This window comes from Phoenix dactylifera, unplaced genomic scaffold (assembly GCF_009389715.1).
Source record: "Phoenix dactylifera cultivar Barhee BC4 unplaced genomic scaffold, palm_55x_up_171113_PBpolish2nd_filt_p 002170F, whole genome shotgun sequence".
Taxonomy (NCBI): Eukaryota; Viridiplantae; Streptophyta; class Magnoliopsida; order Arecales; family Arecaceae; genus Phoenix; species Phoenix dactylifera.
Window position 1 is genome coordinate 12,755 of NW_024069435.1, and position 15,707 is coordinate 28,461.

Consider the following 15,707-nt stretch of genomic DNA (forward strand, 5'->3'; position numbering starts at 1 on the left):
TCATCCCAATTCTCCGAGTCAGAATCGAAGTCCTCCTTTTCCTTCTTATATATATAGAGAGAGAGAGTGCCGAGAGCAGCGAAGCAATCATCCTTCTCTCCCTAGGCTCAAGACGAACAATCCTTGGCTTCTTGAAAGGTAAAGAATTCTACTCTTCTCATCGTCTCCTTCTCCACTTTATGATTCTTGTCTCTTTAAATTACTAGGCTCTCTTTCTTGAAAGGTAAAGAAATCTACTCTTCTCATCGTCTCTGGCACGCCCCAAGCCCAAGGCGCGACAGACGCCGCACGCCCGCACGGCGGGCCGCATAGGCGTGCAAGGCATCGGATCATATCAAAGCAAATACAGATATTCAAAACTGACATAATTATTTAAATTTATTCAAAAGCAGTTTTACAAAATTTCAAAATAGCATATGCCAACATAATTTCAAATGTTCAAACTAATCTAACTAAAATGCCAATAACTGAAGAAATCATCGAAAAATCTAACGCACTCCCCAATCCCGTGCGATCAAGTCTCCGGATCTGAAAAACAGAGAAAATAAAATAGTGAGCTAACTAGCCTAGTAAGCACCAAAATACCCCAAAGTGGGGTCAGAGCATATCAGATCAAAATATAGAAAAATGTCTGGGAATAAATCAAAATAACATCGTTTTACTGTTTTTCAAAACTTATTATCATTTTTCCAAAAATCTGATACCAAAATCTCAACATAATAGGCTACGGCCACGTAACCCAGTGGCATGGGTCGCACAAGGTACCAAATCCACTATATTTATCCATCGGATGGGCGGCCGGGTGTTGCACAAAAGTGCCAAATCCACTATATTTATCCACCAATGGCAGCCGATGTCCAGAAACCACTATTTTAATCACCGGTGGCGCGGTTGTCGAAAATCGGTTCCTCACAGTTACAAAGTCGACAGGTGCAACGTATAATCCCCATTGGCGGGGCCAGAACAGAGCAGAACAGATCATAGCCATACTGAGAATGCATACATACAGAAAGATAGATTTCATAAATTATCCAGTCATTATTTTGCGGGATTTCAGAGCATATAACAAAATTTTTCAAATGAAATTTAACATGCCAAACCCATTTTACTAAATACAAAACATATTTTGAAATTAATCCACTAATAATTATTTTACCAAATAATTTCGAAAATGCACTTTGAAGCATTAAGTTACTTACCTCTTCTCGCTTAATCCCTACTTCAGATAGGCGGATCAGGTTCACCTGTTTAAATTTAATTAATTCCTTGTTAATTTCAGAATTAAGCAAATCAAAAATAATACTATTGGACACGGCTCAACAGGATCCAGAGTTGGCCCATAATGGGCATGGCCCGATAGGGCCCATATCGGACACGGCCCAATGGGCCCGCATAGACCCGGCCAAATAGGGCCCCCAAAGTTGGTCTCTAATGGATTATTTATGTAATACAATTCATTTCAGAGACTAATACTTAATTATAGGGTACTGTTCTATAATAAAACTTTACTGAAGGGACCAATCAAATATATCTGGCGATCCTTATGTAATAATCTTCTTATAGGGACCAAACATAAATTACAGAATACCCTTTTGTGAAATAATATATTGTCAAGGGCTTATCTGCAAAATTTCATTTATTGGCTAAACGGGGTTCGAGTTTCGGGTTTCGGGGTCTGAACTGAATTTCGGATTTCGGGTCTGGACTGGGTTTCATCTCTTTTTTTTTGTTTCAGGTTCCAACTGGGGCCCAAGTTGGGGCCCACAGTGAACTGGCCCTTGGCCCAGTTTGGCCCACATGGGCCTTCTTCTTCCCCCAACGCCCCCCCCCCTCCATGGCAGGGGAAAACCGAGAGGGAGAGCGGAAGAGGAAGGGGTGGCGGCCACCCTCGGGTCGACGGCCAGCTGGCCGCCATGGCGGCTGGCGGCCGTTGCGGTGGGCCAACAGGGAGGAAGAGACAGAGAGTGGTCTCGGTTCATGGGGCCAAAACAGAGGGAGGAAAGCATGCATCGGCTAAGATCGAAGAGCACAAGAGGAGGGAGGCTCACCGGCGGTTGACGGAGGTGGCAGATCTCGGCCGAGGGGAGGCTCGATCCGGTGTCAAGCGGCAGCGGCGATGTTTTGAAACCGAGAGGGATGGATCTCGGAACAGGGAATGGCCGTGAGGGGATCCGGATGGCGCTCGGTCGGGAAGGCACGCCGGTCACCAAGAAGAGGAGGAGGAGGGAAGGAGGGAAGAGGAGGAGGAGCTCGGAGGTGCCTAGGGAGGAGGGCTTGGGGGGTTTTATCACCCCCTCGTGATGGCTCTCCGCCGCGAAGATCGCGGCGGCCGAGGGAAATTCCGCGGCCGCGGTTCGGCCGCGGATTAGCTGGAGGGGGGGTGCCGCGAGACTTGCGGCATCCTCGCCCTCCGACCGTCTCCGGAAGAGCCGGAGAGGATCGCAATCGCGATCCTTTGTTCCAGTCTTCCCAAAAGAGGGAACGGGACTGAAGTCGGCAGGGGCTGCCGACTTCAACCCGTGTCTCACATTCTCTCCCCCTTAGAAAAATTTCGTCCTCGAAATTTAACATACTTTAGCTTGCAAAAAGGCTCGGATATTTTTCCTTCATCTCGTCCTCCAGTTCCCATATAGCCTCACTTTCTGAGTGATTGTTCCACTAGATCTTAACATAAGAAATTATGCACCTCCTCAACACATGTTCCTTTCTATCAACCACACGTACAGGCTGCCTAACGTGCATAGCAGAGAACTCAAGGGAAAGTATAGGCACCACTACCTATGAAACTAAATTTAGTGTCTTCAAGGATCTAAAATTTTATCCGCTTTTCATGGCAGTTAATGGTAGCAAAGTGTGACGCTAACCAGTCCATACCAAGAATTATATCAAAGTCATACATATCTATAACTATCAAATCAGCAGGCAAGTCTCTACCTACTATCTGAACCAGACAAGTCTTGCAGACCTGATTACCAATCATCCCACTTCTGGCAGGGGTGTTAACATGTAAATCATACTCTAACGGCACGCAAAGTAGGTCATGTTTTTCGGCACAAATATCCATGACACAATGAATGTGCAGCACTAGAATCAAACAGTATATAAGCATAAATAGAAGCAACCGGTAGTGTATCTGACACCACAGTATTAGATGCCTGAGCATCCTGCTGAGTTAGTGCATAAATACGACCCTGTGTGTGCGGTCTCCCTCCTATCTGCTGCTTAGGAGAAAAAGACTGAGCAAACTGAATCGGAGCAGGAGAACCTTGCACTTGCTGGGTCCTTGTAGCTTGAGGCCTTTGATCTGATTGTAATACTTGCCGATTGCGAGGGCACTCTGCTATCTTATGACCCTTTGGCCACATCTGAAACATGCGCCAGATAATCGTCTACAGAGTTCTGTCTTATGGGCACCACCACATGCTTCACATTTAGACTGGTCTTGTTGAATAGTCTCTCCATAAGATCCCTGCTTTTCTGATTGCCCAGACCTATTACGAGATTTTGCCGTCCTACTAGAATTCTGTCCACTATGAGTATCATCATCTCTGCTCCTCTTCTTTTGTATTCTATCTTTTGAATCTTGTGTTTCCTTCCAGACAATTTCCATATTCTTGGCTCTGTCTACCAGGTCATCATAGTTGGTTGAGTGCACTACGGCCAAACCCCAATGTAATTGAGGCTTCAATCCTTCTTCAAATCTCCTCATCCGAGACTCTGCATCTATGACGAGGGTGGGAGCAAACCGAGCTAACCTGTCAAAACTCTGCCTCATACTCATCCACGGTCATAGTTCCTTGAGAGAGATTTAGAAATTCTCTCTCTAGCTCCCTAAGGCGACTCGAAGGGAAATACTTGCAGTAGAAGGCTGTGCGAAACCTCTACCAGGTAAGTGCCTCCTGCTCGGGTGCCAATGTGCGCTCCACAGACATCCACCAATGATGAGCTCGGTCCTGAAGCATATAGGTGGCAAATTTGACTTTCTCTTCATCGGTGCACACCATTGCCCTGAAGGCTTTCTCCATTTCATCTATCCAAGCTTCGGCCTCTTAAGGACTAGCGGTGCCTTTAAAAGCCGAAGGTGCCATTCTTTTGAATTCTACTATACTCCTTCTTTGCTCAGGAGGAGCAACATCCTGCTGGACTGGTTGCTGAGGTTGTTGCCTCTGTTGGCGTGCTAACCCGACGACCTCCTCGATCAGTTCGAGCACCAGAGTTTGATTTCTAGCAACAGCTTCCGGAGTCATTGTTGATTGACCTTGGGGCCCTGAGCTTTGCGAAGCCTCGTCCGCTTGGTTAGCAGGGACCCTTCCCCGAGAGCCCCTAACCATCCGATTCAGGCTACAGACACGACGAGGCGGCATTCTAATTCAGTAAAAATATAAATGTCATAAAATCATCCAAACGGAATAATACGAAATTGTTAATAAAACAAATGAATATTATTCCCTTATCTGGTTCCTACCCATCTGTCAACCTTTCTGACGGATCCTAGGAATCCTAAAACTTAGGCTCAATATAATTGTTTCAGTTACAATCCCTAGTGATCTTAAACCTAAGCTCTGATACCACCAAATCTGTCACGCCCCGAGCCCAAGGCGCGGCAGACGCCGCACGCCCGCACGGCGGGCCGTACAGGCGTGCAAGGCATCAGATCATATCAAAGCAAATACATATGTTCAAAACTGACATAATTATTTAAATTTATTCAAAAGCAGTCTTACAAAATTTCAAAATAGCATATGCCAACATAATTCAAATGTCCAAACTAATCTAATTAAGATAACAATAACTGAAGAAATCATCAAAAAATCTAACGCACTCCCCAATCCCGTGCTATCAAGCCTCTGGATCTGAAAAACAGAGAAAATAAAATAATGAGCTACACTAGCCTAGTAAGCAACAAAATACCCCAAAGTGGGGTCAGAGCATATCAGATCAAAATACAGAAAAATGTCTGGAATAAATTATAAATAACATCGTTTTACTATTTTCAAAACTTATTATCATTTTTCCAAAAATCTGATACCAAAATCTCAACATAATAGGCTACGACCACGTAACCCAGTGACATGGGTCGCACAAGGTGCCAAATCCACTATATTTATCCACCGATGGCGGCTGGTGTTGCACAAAAGTGCCAAATCCACTATATTTATCCACCGATGGCAGCCGGTGTCCAGAAACCACTATTCTAATCATCGGTGGCGCGGTGTCAAAATCGGTTCCTCACAGATTACAAGTCAACAGGTGCAACGTATAATCCCCATTGGCGGGCCAGAACAGAGCAGAACAGATCATAGCCATGCTGAGAATGCATACATATAGAAAAATAGATTTCATAAATTATCCAGTCATATTTTACGGATTTCAGAGCATATAACAAAATTTTCAAATGAAATTTAGCATGCCAGACACATTTTACTAAATACAAAACATATTTCAAAATTAATCCACTAATAATTATTTTACATAATAATTTCGAAAATGCACTTTGAAGCATTAAGTTACTTACCTCTTCTCGCTTAATCCCTACTTCAGATAGGTGGATCAGGTTCACCTGTTTAAATTTAATTAATTCTTTGTTAATTTTAGAATTAAGCAAAATCCAAAAATAATACTATTGGATACGGCTCAACAGGGTCCAGAGTTAGCCTATAATGGGCATGGCCCGATAGGGCCCATATCGGACATGGCCCAATGGGCCCGCATAGATCCGGCCAAATAGGGCCCCCAAAGTTGGTCTCTAATGGATTATTTATGTAATACAATTCATTGCAGAGACTAATATTCATTGCAGAGACTAATACTTAATTATAGGGTACTGTTCTATAATAAAACTTTATTGAAGGGACCAATCAAATATATTTGGGGATCCTTATGTAATAATCTTTCTTATAGGGACCAAACATAAATTACAAAATACCCTTTTGTGAAATAATATACTGTCAAGGGCTTATCTGCAAAATTTTATTTATTGGCTAAACGGGTTTGAATTTCGGATTTCGGATCTGAACTGGATTTCGGATTTCGGGTCTGAACTGGGTTTCATCTCCTTTTTTTTTGTTTTCAGGTTCTAACTGGGCCCAAGTTGGGCCCACAGTGAATTGGGCCTTGGCCCAGTTTGGCCCACATGGGCCTTCTTCTTCCCCAACGCCCCCCCCACAGCAGGGGAAAACCGAGAGGGAGAGCGGAAGAGGAAGGGGGTGGCGGGGTGGCCGGAGGCCACCTCTCAGTCGACGGCCAGCTGGCCGCCATGGCGGCTGGCGGCCGTTGCGGTGGCCAACAGGGAGGAAGAGACAGAGAGTGGTCTCGGTTCATGGGGCCAAAACAAGGGGAGGAAAGTATGCATCGGCTAAGATCGAAGAGCACAAGAGGAGGGAGGCTCACCGGCGGTCAACGGAGGTGGCAGATCTCGACCGAGGGAGGCTCGGTCCGGTGTCAAGCGGCAGCGGCGATGTTTGAAACCGAGAGGATGGATCTCGGAACAGGGGATGGCCGTGAGGGGGATCCGGACGGCGCTCGGTCGGGAAGGCACGCCGGTCACCAAGGAGTGGAGGAGGAGGGAAGGAGGGAAGAGGAGGAGGAGGGAAGGAGGTGCCCTAGGGAGGAGGGCTTGGGGGTTTTTATCACCCCCCTCGTGATGGCTTTCCGCCGCGAAGATCGCGGCGGTCGAGGGAAATCCGCGGCCGCGGTTCGGCCGTGGATTAGCTGGAGGGGGGGGTGCCGCGAGACTTGCAGCATCCTCGCCCCGACCGTCTCCGGAAGAGCCGGAGAGGATCGCAATCGCGATCCTCTGTTCCGGTCTTCCCAAAAGAGGGAACGGGACTGAAGTCGGTCCGTGTCTCACAGTCTCCTTCTCCACTTTGTGATTCTTGTCTCTTTAATTTACTAGGCTCTCTTTCTTGAGCGTAGTTTCTGATCTCCAGAAACCCTACGTGTTGAGAAGATGGGTAAGAGGAAGACAAGGCCAAAGGGAGTTCCCAAGAAGCCCCAGCCTAAGCTGGACGTGAGCTTCACCTGCCCTTTCTGCAACCATGACAAGAGCATCGACTGCTCCATGTAAGTGACCTGTCTTGCAGCTCTCCTCATTCTTGGGTTCAGTTTAAATTAACATTGCGGAGGAACTTGGTATCTATATTGAAACTAGAAGAAGCTGATGGGTTTTCTTCGTCGCTCAGGGACATGAAACTGAAGACTAGGGAGGCCTACTGCAGGGCCTGCAAAGCAATCTATATCACCTCCATCAACCGTAAGTTAATCCTGATCACTTTTCTTCATTCGTTCATTGATCTCAACTACATGTATTGATCCGCATGTAATTCTAACATTATTTAATTTCTTGTCTTGATTTGATTGGCAGATTTAACAGAGCCCATCGATATGTATGTTCTCATGGCACAATTCTTTTCCAATGATTCTATTATCAATATATTCTCGAAGTTTTACTAATTTTTGCGGTGGTTTTGTGAATCTTGGCATGATAGATATAGTGAATGGCTCGATGAATGCGAACGGGTCAACGGCAGTGAAGATAACCCGAGAAAGAGGCCTCGCATTGCTTAAGTTCACAAGATTTCTATGTTGTCTCTGATGGAGCATTTGTCAATTATTGAAACAACCTCGTCTTCTTTTGGTTGATAAGCATGTAATTTTTTGATATTTTTTCTCTATTTGTCAGCAACTGGTAGAAGTGTTCGAGATGATCAATTTGGAATACAAAGTGGAAAAGATAGCAATAATTTAACTCAAGGAAATTGAATGTTGTTTCTGTTTGGAGTCAGATAATGTGACTGTGGAAATAGTAAAGTATGATAAATTAATATCCTTTTTATTTCTTTTTTTTTTTGGATGATTTTAACAGCATCCAAGAAGTTGGCAAATTTTATTGCAACATTGTTGTCGGATCAGCATGTTATCTGGGATCTAACTTTGGGATCAACTATATTTGCAAGAATTCAGAGTGACATCGAGAAATCATGCAGTATCACTGTTGAATCCTACATCGTCAGCATCCATGGTTAGTCGAGATGAATCCGGTCACTTTGTAATCAGTTCATTTATGGAATGAATTCGAAAGCACAAGATTTAAATCAGGATAATTTCCAGCGGATTTTGGTAAATTTGTAAATCGAGTCGCATTCTCCCAAGAATTTCAATCCAGCTGAAATACATCACCAACCCGCTTATAGGTCGGTGCTCTGCAGATTCCCATGTTTTGGATTATTCCAATCATACATGGAATCGGTTTAAAATTCTGGATCCTTTAAAACCATTATAGATGATGTAGGTTTGCATTGGTTTCCAAATGAGACCATGGTGGAAACTTGGTTTGATCTCATTAGAAACCCTTTAGCATCATAAAAAACTTGGTTTCTATTAAGTTCTCAATACACACCTAGCAGCGATCTAAAACACACCTCTAAGTAATTCCAGTATTCCAATATGCACATTTGGATAAATTAATACATAGTTTTCAGAATATGGTATGCATATTGAAAATGAAAGAAGTTGATGGGTTTTCTTTGTCACTTAGGGAGATGAAACTGCAGATTGGGGGGGCCAACTGTAGGGTCAGTGAAGCAAGCTATACCACATCCACCAACCGTAAGTTAATTTTGATCAGTTTTTCTTTGTTCATTCATTAATGTCAAACTATATGTGTTGATCTGCATGTAATTCTAACATTATTTTTTTGACTTGATTTGGCTAGTAGATTTAACAGAGCCCATCGGCATGTACATTATCACAGGACAAGTCTCTTCTAGCCATTCTATTGTTAATGTTATTGCTGGAAATCAGACCCGGAGGTGATCGTGAACCAAGAGGAGGAGCTTTTGCTGCAGGCGGTGGCGGACGACTGTCTTCGGCAGACCTGCAAGAAGCCCAAGCCGGGGGATCCGGCGAAGGCCCTCCGATGCTTAAGTCGGAGAAAATTTGTAGATATTTTAATGTAGAAATCTTTTTGTCGAGGGAGAGAAGTCCCTCTCTCCCTAGAGTTCTTTCCTCTTTATAGGAGGGGGTGTGGTGGTTATTCGCAATCAGATGTTGTTGCCCAAGGTGACAAGCCAAGAGGGGGGGGGGGGTGAATTGGTTTCTCTTAATTTTAACTATCTTACTTATGTCAATTGATGAGTTAGTGGAATTAAACAAAGCACAATACAAACAACAAGAAGTATAGTGGTTCGGTGCTCTCCTAAGCACCTACGTCCACTCCCAAGCGACCCCTTGGGAATTCACTATAATCCCACGGATTACAGTTGGATTGTTTTCCGGGCTGACAATCCAAAAATCTTTACACTTTGGTTTTCCGGGTTCACCAAAAACCTATGTTGGTTTTACGGGCTCACCAACGAACCTATGTTGGTTTTTCGGGCTCACCAACGAACCTTTACAATTAGTTTTACGGGTTCACCAATCAACCTATACCGTTGGTTTTGCGGGCTTACCAACTAACCTTTACAAGGAGTTTAATAAACAAAGTAAAAAGATTTAAGCTCCTAGATGAGCAAATATAACAATATAATCTACAAAGAAGAGTTTAGAGAATAGTTATCGCTTGATGTGACTTCTCTCTTCTTTGTCAAGGATGCTTCACTCTTCAAGGGTGGATGGAGCTCTTAATGACTCTTGGAATCTGCTCAACCACTTTCTTTTGACTCTTGAATGAAGCACTTGGATGAAGAAGATTAGGGCACTTTGTCTTTCTTGTGTACTCTTTGATATTTTGCAAAGGGATGTTCTCTCTGATGAATAGTGCCACTTTAAATAGTTTCCTTCATCCATTGGACAAGCCCCAATGGTTAGAATTCAAAAACTAGCCGTTACTCACTGTTGGAAGGACAAAAAGTACTTCTGCAGAACTAGCCGTTATGCTTCTGCCCGTGCTTGGGTCGACTCAACCTTTCCTTGGGTCGACCCAACTTTCACTTGGGTCGACTCAACCTTTCCTTGGGTCGACCCTCTCAGAACCACAGAAACTTGCAATTCAGCCTTCCTTCACTTGGGTCGACTCAACATTTCTTTGGGTCGACTCAAGGTTCAGTTGGGTCGACTCAACTTCCACTTGGGTCGACCCTCTCAGGGTTTCCAGAGAACCTATTCTGTCAATGTATTCTGTCACTGCCTTTGGGTCGACCCTCTCAGTGTTTGGGTCGACTCAAGCTTGGGTCGACTCAACTTCCTCTTGGGTCGACCCTCTCAGTGTTTCCAGAGAACTGTTTTCTTGAGTCTTTGAGAGGCTTGAGGTTTGGGTCGACTCATGCTTTCCTTGGGTCGACCCAACTACTGTTCATCCGTGCCATTTTTGCAGAAGTGTGCCAGATGCTTTCTTGATGTGCCGGGGTCGACCCAATCAACCTTGGGGTCGACTCAATCCACACTTTGCTGCAACTCAAGGTTAGATTCATCCATATAAACAATGAAATGCATCTTTATCTTATTATACGAATATACTGAGAGTAACAGACTTATAAATGAAGTATCGAATTAACTTGTAACATACTCTTGATTATTGCTTGTTAATCATCAAAATACCACTATCATCCTCAATCTCCCCCTTTTTGATGATTACAAAATATAGAGTATGAGCCTATTGATACTTATCTTAAAATCAGTTTTAAAAGGGCTCAAGTTGCTGAATTTCAGCTTTTCAAATATGAGAGTGAAGTCTCCCCCTATTTCATCCAAATGTTTTCCAATTTGACTTTTTGAATTGCTCCCCCTTTCTTTTATATTTCATTAAAGATGAAACTTCAAAAATTTGAGATAAAGCATGAGTTTCAGATTATGTATCGAGGTGTGAAAGGTATGTGCCAAATTCTGAAATTCTATGTGCCAAATTCTGAAATTCAATTGAAATTTTAGATTTGATCATTTTTATTGTTACAAATTACTCCCCCTTAAATGTATATGCTTTCCTATTATAATTTTCAACTTGTTTGACAAACATATTTCTCTTCCCTTACACAACTTATTTCTCTTTCTTACTTCTTCCCCTTTTTGTTATCATCAAATAGGTGCATGGGAATATACACAATAATTAACAAACATTTAAACTTCATTGATCAAAATAGGAACATTTTAGTACAATAATGCCAAAAACAAATACAATGTTCCTCAATCAAAGTTCAAAATACATGATCAACACAAAATACATATGAGAACTAGATACATATCCTAGGCTCTAAACAAAAATACTAATATCAGCCTAGGGAGTTGAAAGTGAATCCTAGGTTCTTCGGTGTTAAGCATGCGGATTTTTTTTTTTTTAAAACCATGGCTGAACCTGATCGGGTTGCCTACGTACCCCTTCATAAGGGGGATCAAGCCATACGTAGTTCTTTTTAAGTTTTAAAACGCAGCGGAAAAATCGAATCAAACAATTTAATTCATGCATGCTTACAAGATCAAATCTAGAAATCAGCACCTTAAGAACACATAGGATTATGCCGGAATCGTTTAAACAATTATGCTAAAACTTTCATGCATGATTAACTATCAGATCTGAAACTTAAGAACTCTATTCCGATTAATCTCCGAATATCCATTGAATGGATTCTGGAGATATCTCCGTGAGGAGCCCCAAAAGAGGGTAAAACCTCGGGGAATCAGACCTAGATCTTGACACCATAATAAAAGATTAATGTAGGATTAATACCTTTTATGATGGATGAAACTTGTGGATCTGATCCTCGACTTCGCAGCCACGCACACGAATGGCCTCTACGAGAAGTCCACGCGAAGTTCCTGAAGAGATCCAATCCTGCGGAAGTGCTAGCTTGCGCAGAATTTCTTGAGGCTGAAATTTGATCTTCCAAACACTATCAACTTTTGATCCGCCTTCTTGGAAGAACTTGGAGGAAAGGTTTAAAGGGATTGAAGAGGACTTAGATCTGATCTAAAGACTCTTATCAGGGACCCCTAACACTAATGGCGCGATGGACTTAGAGGAGGAAGAAGTCAGCTAGATTGAATGCAGAATTTTTCCATGCATGAACTAGGATTCCTCTCTTTTCTTTTCCCTTTTTTCTTCTTCTTTTTCTCTTTTTTTTCCTTGAATTCGACCACCAGATGATGGAGGTCCTTTTAATGTTGCTCTCCTACCTAACTTCATGCCAACCATCCCATATTTGTGGAGGATTTTGTGGGGTTTTGAATTTTGAATTCAAAATTCAAGTTCATGTGCCATTACATGATGAAGCTTGATCTAATCTAAACCATTCATCATGTTGCCACTTCCCTCTTTCAATTTCGAAATTCCCATGCCCCTAATCAGATTAGAGGGTCACGTGGTGATTTTGTGGTGATTAAATTCGAAATTCAACCTTAATTAGAAGTGAGATAAAGATAAGGATGGCATATGTCATGAAGAGAGAGAATTTGATCTTATCCAATTCTTTTCATGAATTTATCTCTCCATTTCGACCCATCTAATGATGAAAGAGGTCCCTGATGTTGCCAAGTGTCCCATGGCACCATTAAATAAATTAAATTAATTTTTAATCATATTAAAAATCAATTTATGGCGCCATGCATGGATATGTGACAAGTGGATTTCAAGATCCGAATAGTTTCAGATCAAACCCATTTAATTTAATTAAATCCTAACAATTAGAATGATTCAATTACCATGGGTTGAACCTAATCCAATTAGGTCAATCCCTAATTAAGCACAAATTTAATCTAATTTAATTTGGTCAACCTAAGTCCTCTTGATTCTGACCTAATCCAATCAGGTCAAAAACCCTGATTGAGCCCAGAATTGAATCTAATTCAATTTGGCTCATCCTTAGTCTAATTACTCAATCCAATTGAGTTCATTAGCAATCTAATTACTAATTAATCCTCCAATAATTACTTTAATTATTTTATAAGATAATTTGCCAATCGAATTGACCAAATTACCCCTGAATGATTCTTAATCATTCATCAGCCTTCTTGATCAATCAGGAATCTTCTATGCGTGTGACCTCATAGGTTCGAACCTAAGCCGGTAGTATAGGAACGACTTCCTACACTAATCGATGTGACCATCTAGCAATGGTACCCGACGTCCAAATAGGCCGAATATATGCGAAGCAAATATTCTGGAACCCTGAACTATGGTTACTGTATAATTCAATCCCTTTGACTCTTAATGCCAGGATGACTTAGAGCTCACTGTCAACCCTATAATTAGTACATCCATTATGTGATTAACTTTAGATATCCCGTGACTCCTCACTGAGATTACCCTGGCCAAGGTTTTGCTAAATTAGTCACAAGATATTATCTCCTGTTTGCAGGAGGGGTCAATTCCATCTTGACTCACAACTGACTACGCAAGTACTTGACTGCACCCAGTGACCTTCCGTCACTGAATTAGAAATTCAGGTAGTCCGGTACCAAAGTACAGTGAGTTGCTTGCTAGTCACAGGTTGCGGTCTCAGGTCAGAGGGCCAAACTTATACCCATATCCACTCGGAACATCTCTCGACAGTAGAGCGTTCCGGAATTGGTCACGTTCAGTGAAATGTACTCCTACACTTCACCTGTATGGCATACCAGTGTCTCCACACTCCTTGGTTAAGAGGACAACCAACGTATATGTCACACAACGACCTAATCTCGATAATGTTGTCGTCCTAGTAACAACATATCATTTGGTCGCGAACAAGTTTAAGGACTCAAAGATAAATCCTCCTTTATCATAACATAAGTCCTAAGGACTTCATCATATAAGAGTTCATTTGAAGATGAAATGATGAATAATGCCAAATAATACTTTATTAATTTGTCAATTTATTTACAATATTCAATCATCAATATGCTGACGATTGACATTTAGGATACAATTCCCAACAGGAGTATCTAATGGCTGTGATCTAGTCCTCATCCTCCTAGCATAAGTGGCGAGGGGAGGTCGAGCCTGATGAGACTGAGTCTGGCGTGGAGCTCGGTGAGCTGGATGACTCTGTGCCGAAATCTCTGACTCAGCAGCCTGTGGCACAGATGGTCCATGAGTCTCTCTCTCTCTCTCCGTAGAGCTCCTATCTGCTCTCTAAGATCACTGATCTCAGCAAACATGATATCTAGTCTGCTCGTCAGCCCATCAGTGATAGTCCTCGCCTGAGCTGACATAAGCTTAGTCATCCTACTCCAGAACTCATCTGTGTCTCCCGCAGGAACAGATGACGATGGTCCAGCCTCTGAAGGTGCAGTAGGATGATCCATATGCTCCTCATCCTCAGGGATAGGGTCTCCAATATCTGGTGCATCACCCTCTGGTGCATCACCCTGAATCCCTGCTCCAGCATGAACCCACTGCCCGTTCACTTTCTCATAGCCCATGCGAATAAGTGTTCGTGCAGTGTATGTATCAGTAAAAAGCAGATGCCTGGAGATCTCCCCCTCGACAGATATGTCGTGCTGTCGGAAGATCAAGGTGAGTATCATACCATAAGGCAGGGATACTCTGGAGTTGCAGATCACCTTCCTCATCTGCCTCAGTATCATGGCCGGAAGATTCAGGGGAATACCCTGAATAATATGCTCCATCACTACTAGATCTCGCTCTGAAATGAGATCAAATCTCCCGCTCTTCGGAAAAAGAATCCGACCAATGAAGTTGTGCAACAACCTCATCTCTGCAGAAAGAGAGCTCGCTATAACCTACTCCGAGTAGTCGAAGTCTTCATTCTCAAGAATTAATTGCAGGGCTCTGAACTTGTTTTCTGGCTTTTCTGGAGTTGCTCCTTCGCAGGGGAGATGAAGCAACTCACTCAAACTCTCTTCGGAAACTCGAACCCTAACTCCTCGAACTTCTGATATGAGCCCTCCCATCCCAGTTTTGAGGAAGGCATAGAACTCCCGGACTAGTCCCGGGTATATCACCACATCTAGGGAGCAGAGATACTCCCATCCTTGCCTTCGGATCCATTCCCCCAAACGGAATCCTTCTTGATCCAAGAACTCGGAATGGATCCTTCTCCCTGTTGTAACCGGTCTCCCCGCAAACTTTGCAAGTTGTACTGAAGGGGAGGGAGGAGGAGGTGGCACTACACGTGTCTCACCTTGTGGAGACACTGTAGATGGCTCCGTAGCTTCTCTTTCCGCACGTTGGATCCGTGAGACTCTCCCGGATCGCTTGGCTACGGCTCTTTTGGGTCCCATTTCTCCAAGATTGTAAAGTAATCTACTGTTTGGAGATGATTGGAGGAGATTTGAGAGTGGGGAATAGGATTTTTTGGAAGAGGACAAAGTGTAAACAGTGCCCTAGATAGCTCACGGGTCCCCCTTTTAACAGTGGGGTCCCGACGTTGGGTCGACTCAAGAATTTTCTTGGGTCGACTCAACGTTGGGTCGACCCTATTCTTGGTTGGGTCGACCCAAGTTCAGAAATTTTTCCTTTCTCTTCCTTTTCGCTTCTAAAAATTTTCCTTGCTTCCAATCCTTACAAATTCTTTCTAGGACAATGATACATGAGTAAGGAATCTATAGATGACAAGTTTGACTCATGTTTCATGGGTTTTTAGAAATGGGAGGAATGTATCATAAGACTGCTTGCTCCCTTTTATATCTCTTCAATAAAAAGGATCACATATGCCTAATTCCCTCCTTAGTGTGCAGAATCTATCTTCACTCAAGGGTTTTGTGAATATGTCAGCTAATTGTTTTTCAGTACATATATGCTCAATACATATGTTTCCATTTTGCACATGATCCCT

The 15,707-nt window shown here is 42.9% G+C and overlaps 1 protein-coding gene across 1 annotated transcript; it reads left to right on the top strand.

Moving 5' to 3' along the window:
• Positions 1 to 52: 52 nt before the first annotated feature.
• Positions 53 to 7,640, top strand: LOC120109430 (transcription elongation factor 1 homolog). The gene is made up of 5 exons (XM_039123192.1): positions 53 to 138; positions 6,896 to 7,062; positions 7,182 to 7,252; positions 7,364 to 7,385; positions 7,488 to 7,640. The coding sequence occupies exons 2-5, from the start codon at positions 6,950 to 6,952 to the stop codon at positions 7,564 to 7,566; spliced, it is 285 nt and encodes a 94-aa protein (XP_038979120.1). The 5' UTR covers positions 53 to 138; positions 6,896 to 6,949; the 3' UTR covers positions 7,567 to 7,640.
• Positions 7,641 to 15,707: the final 8,067 nt, after the last annotated feature.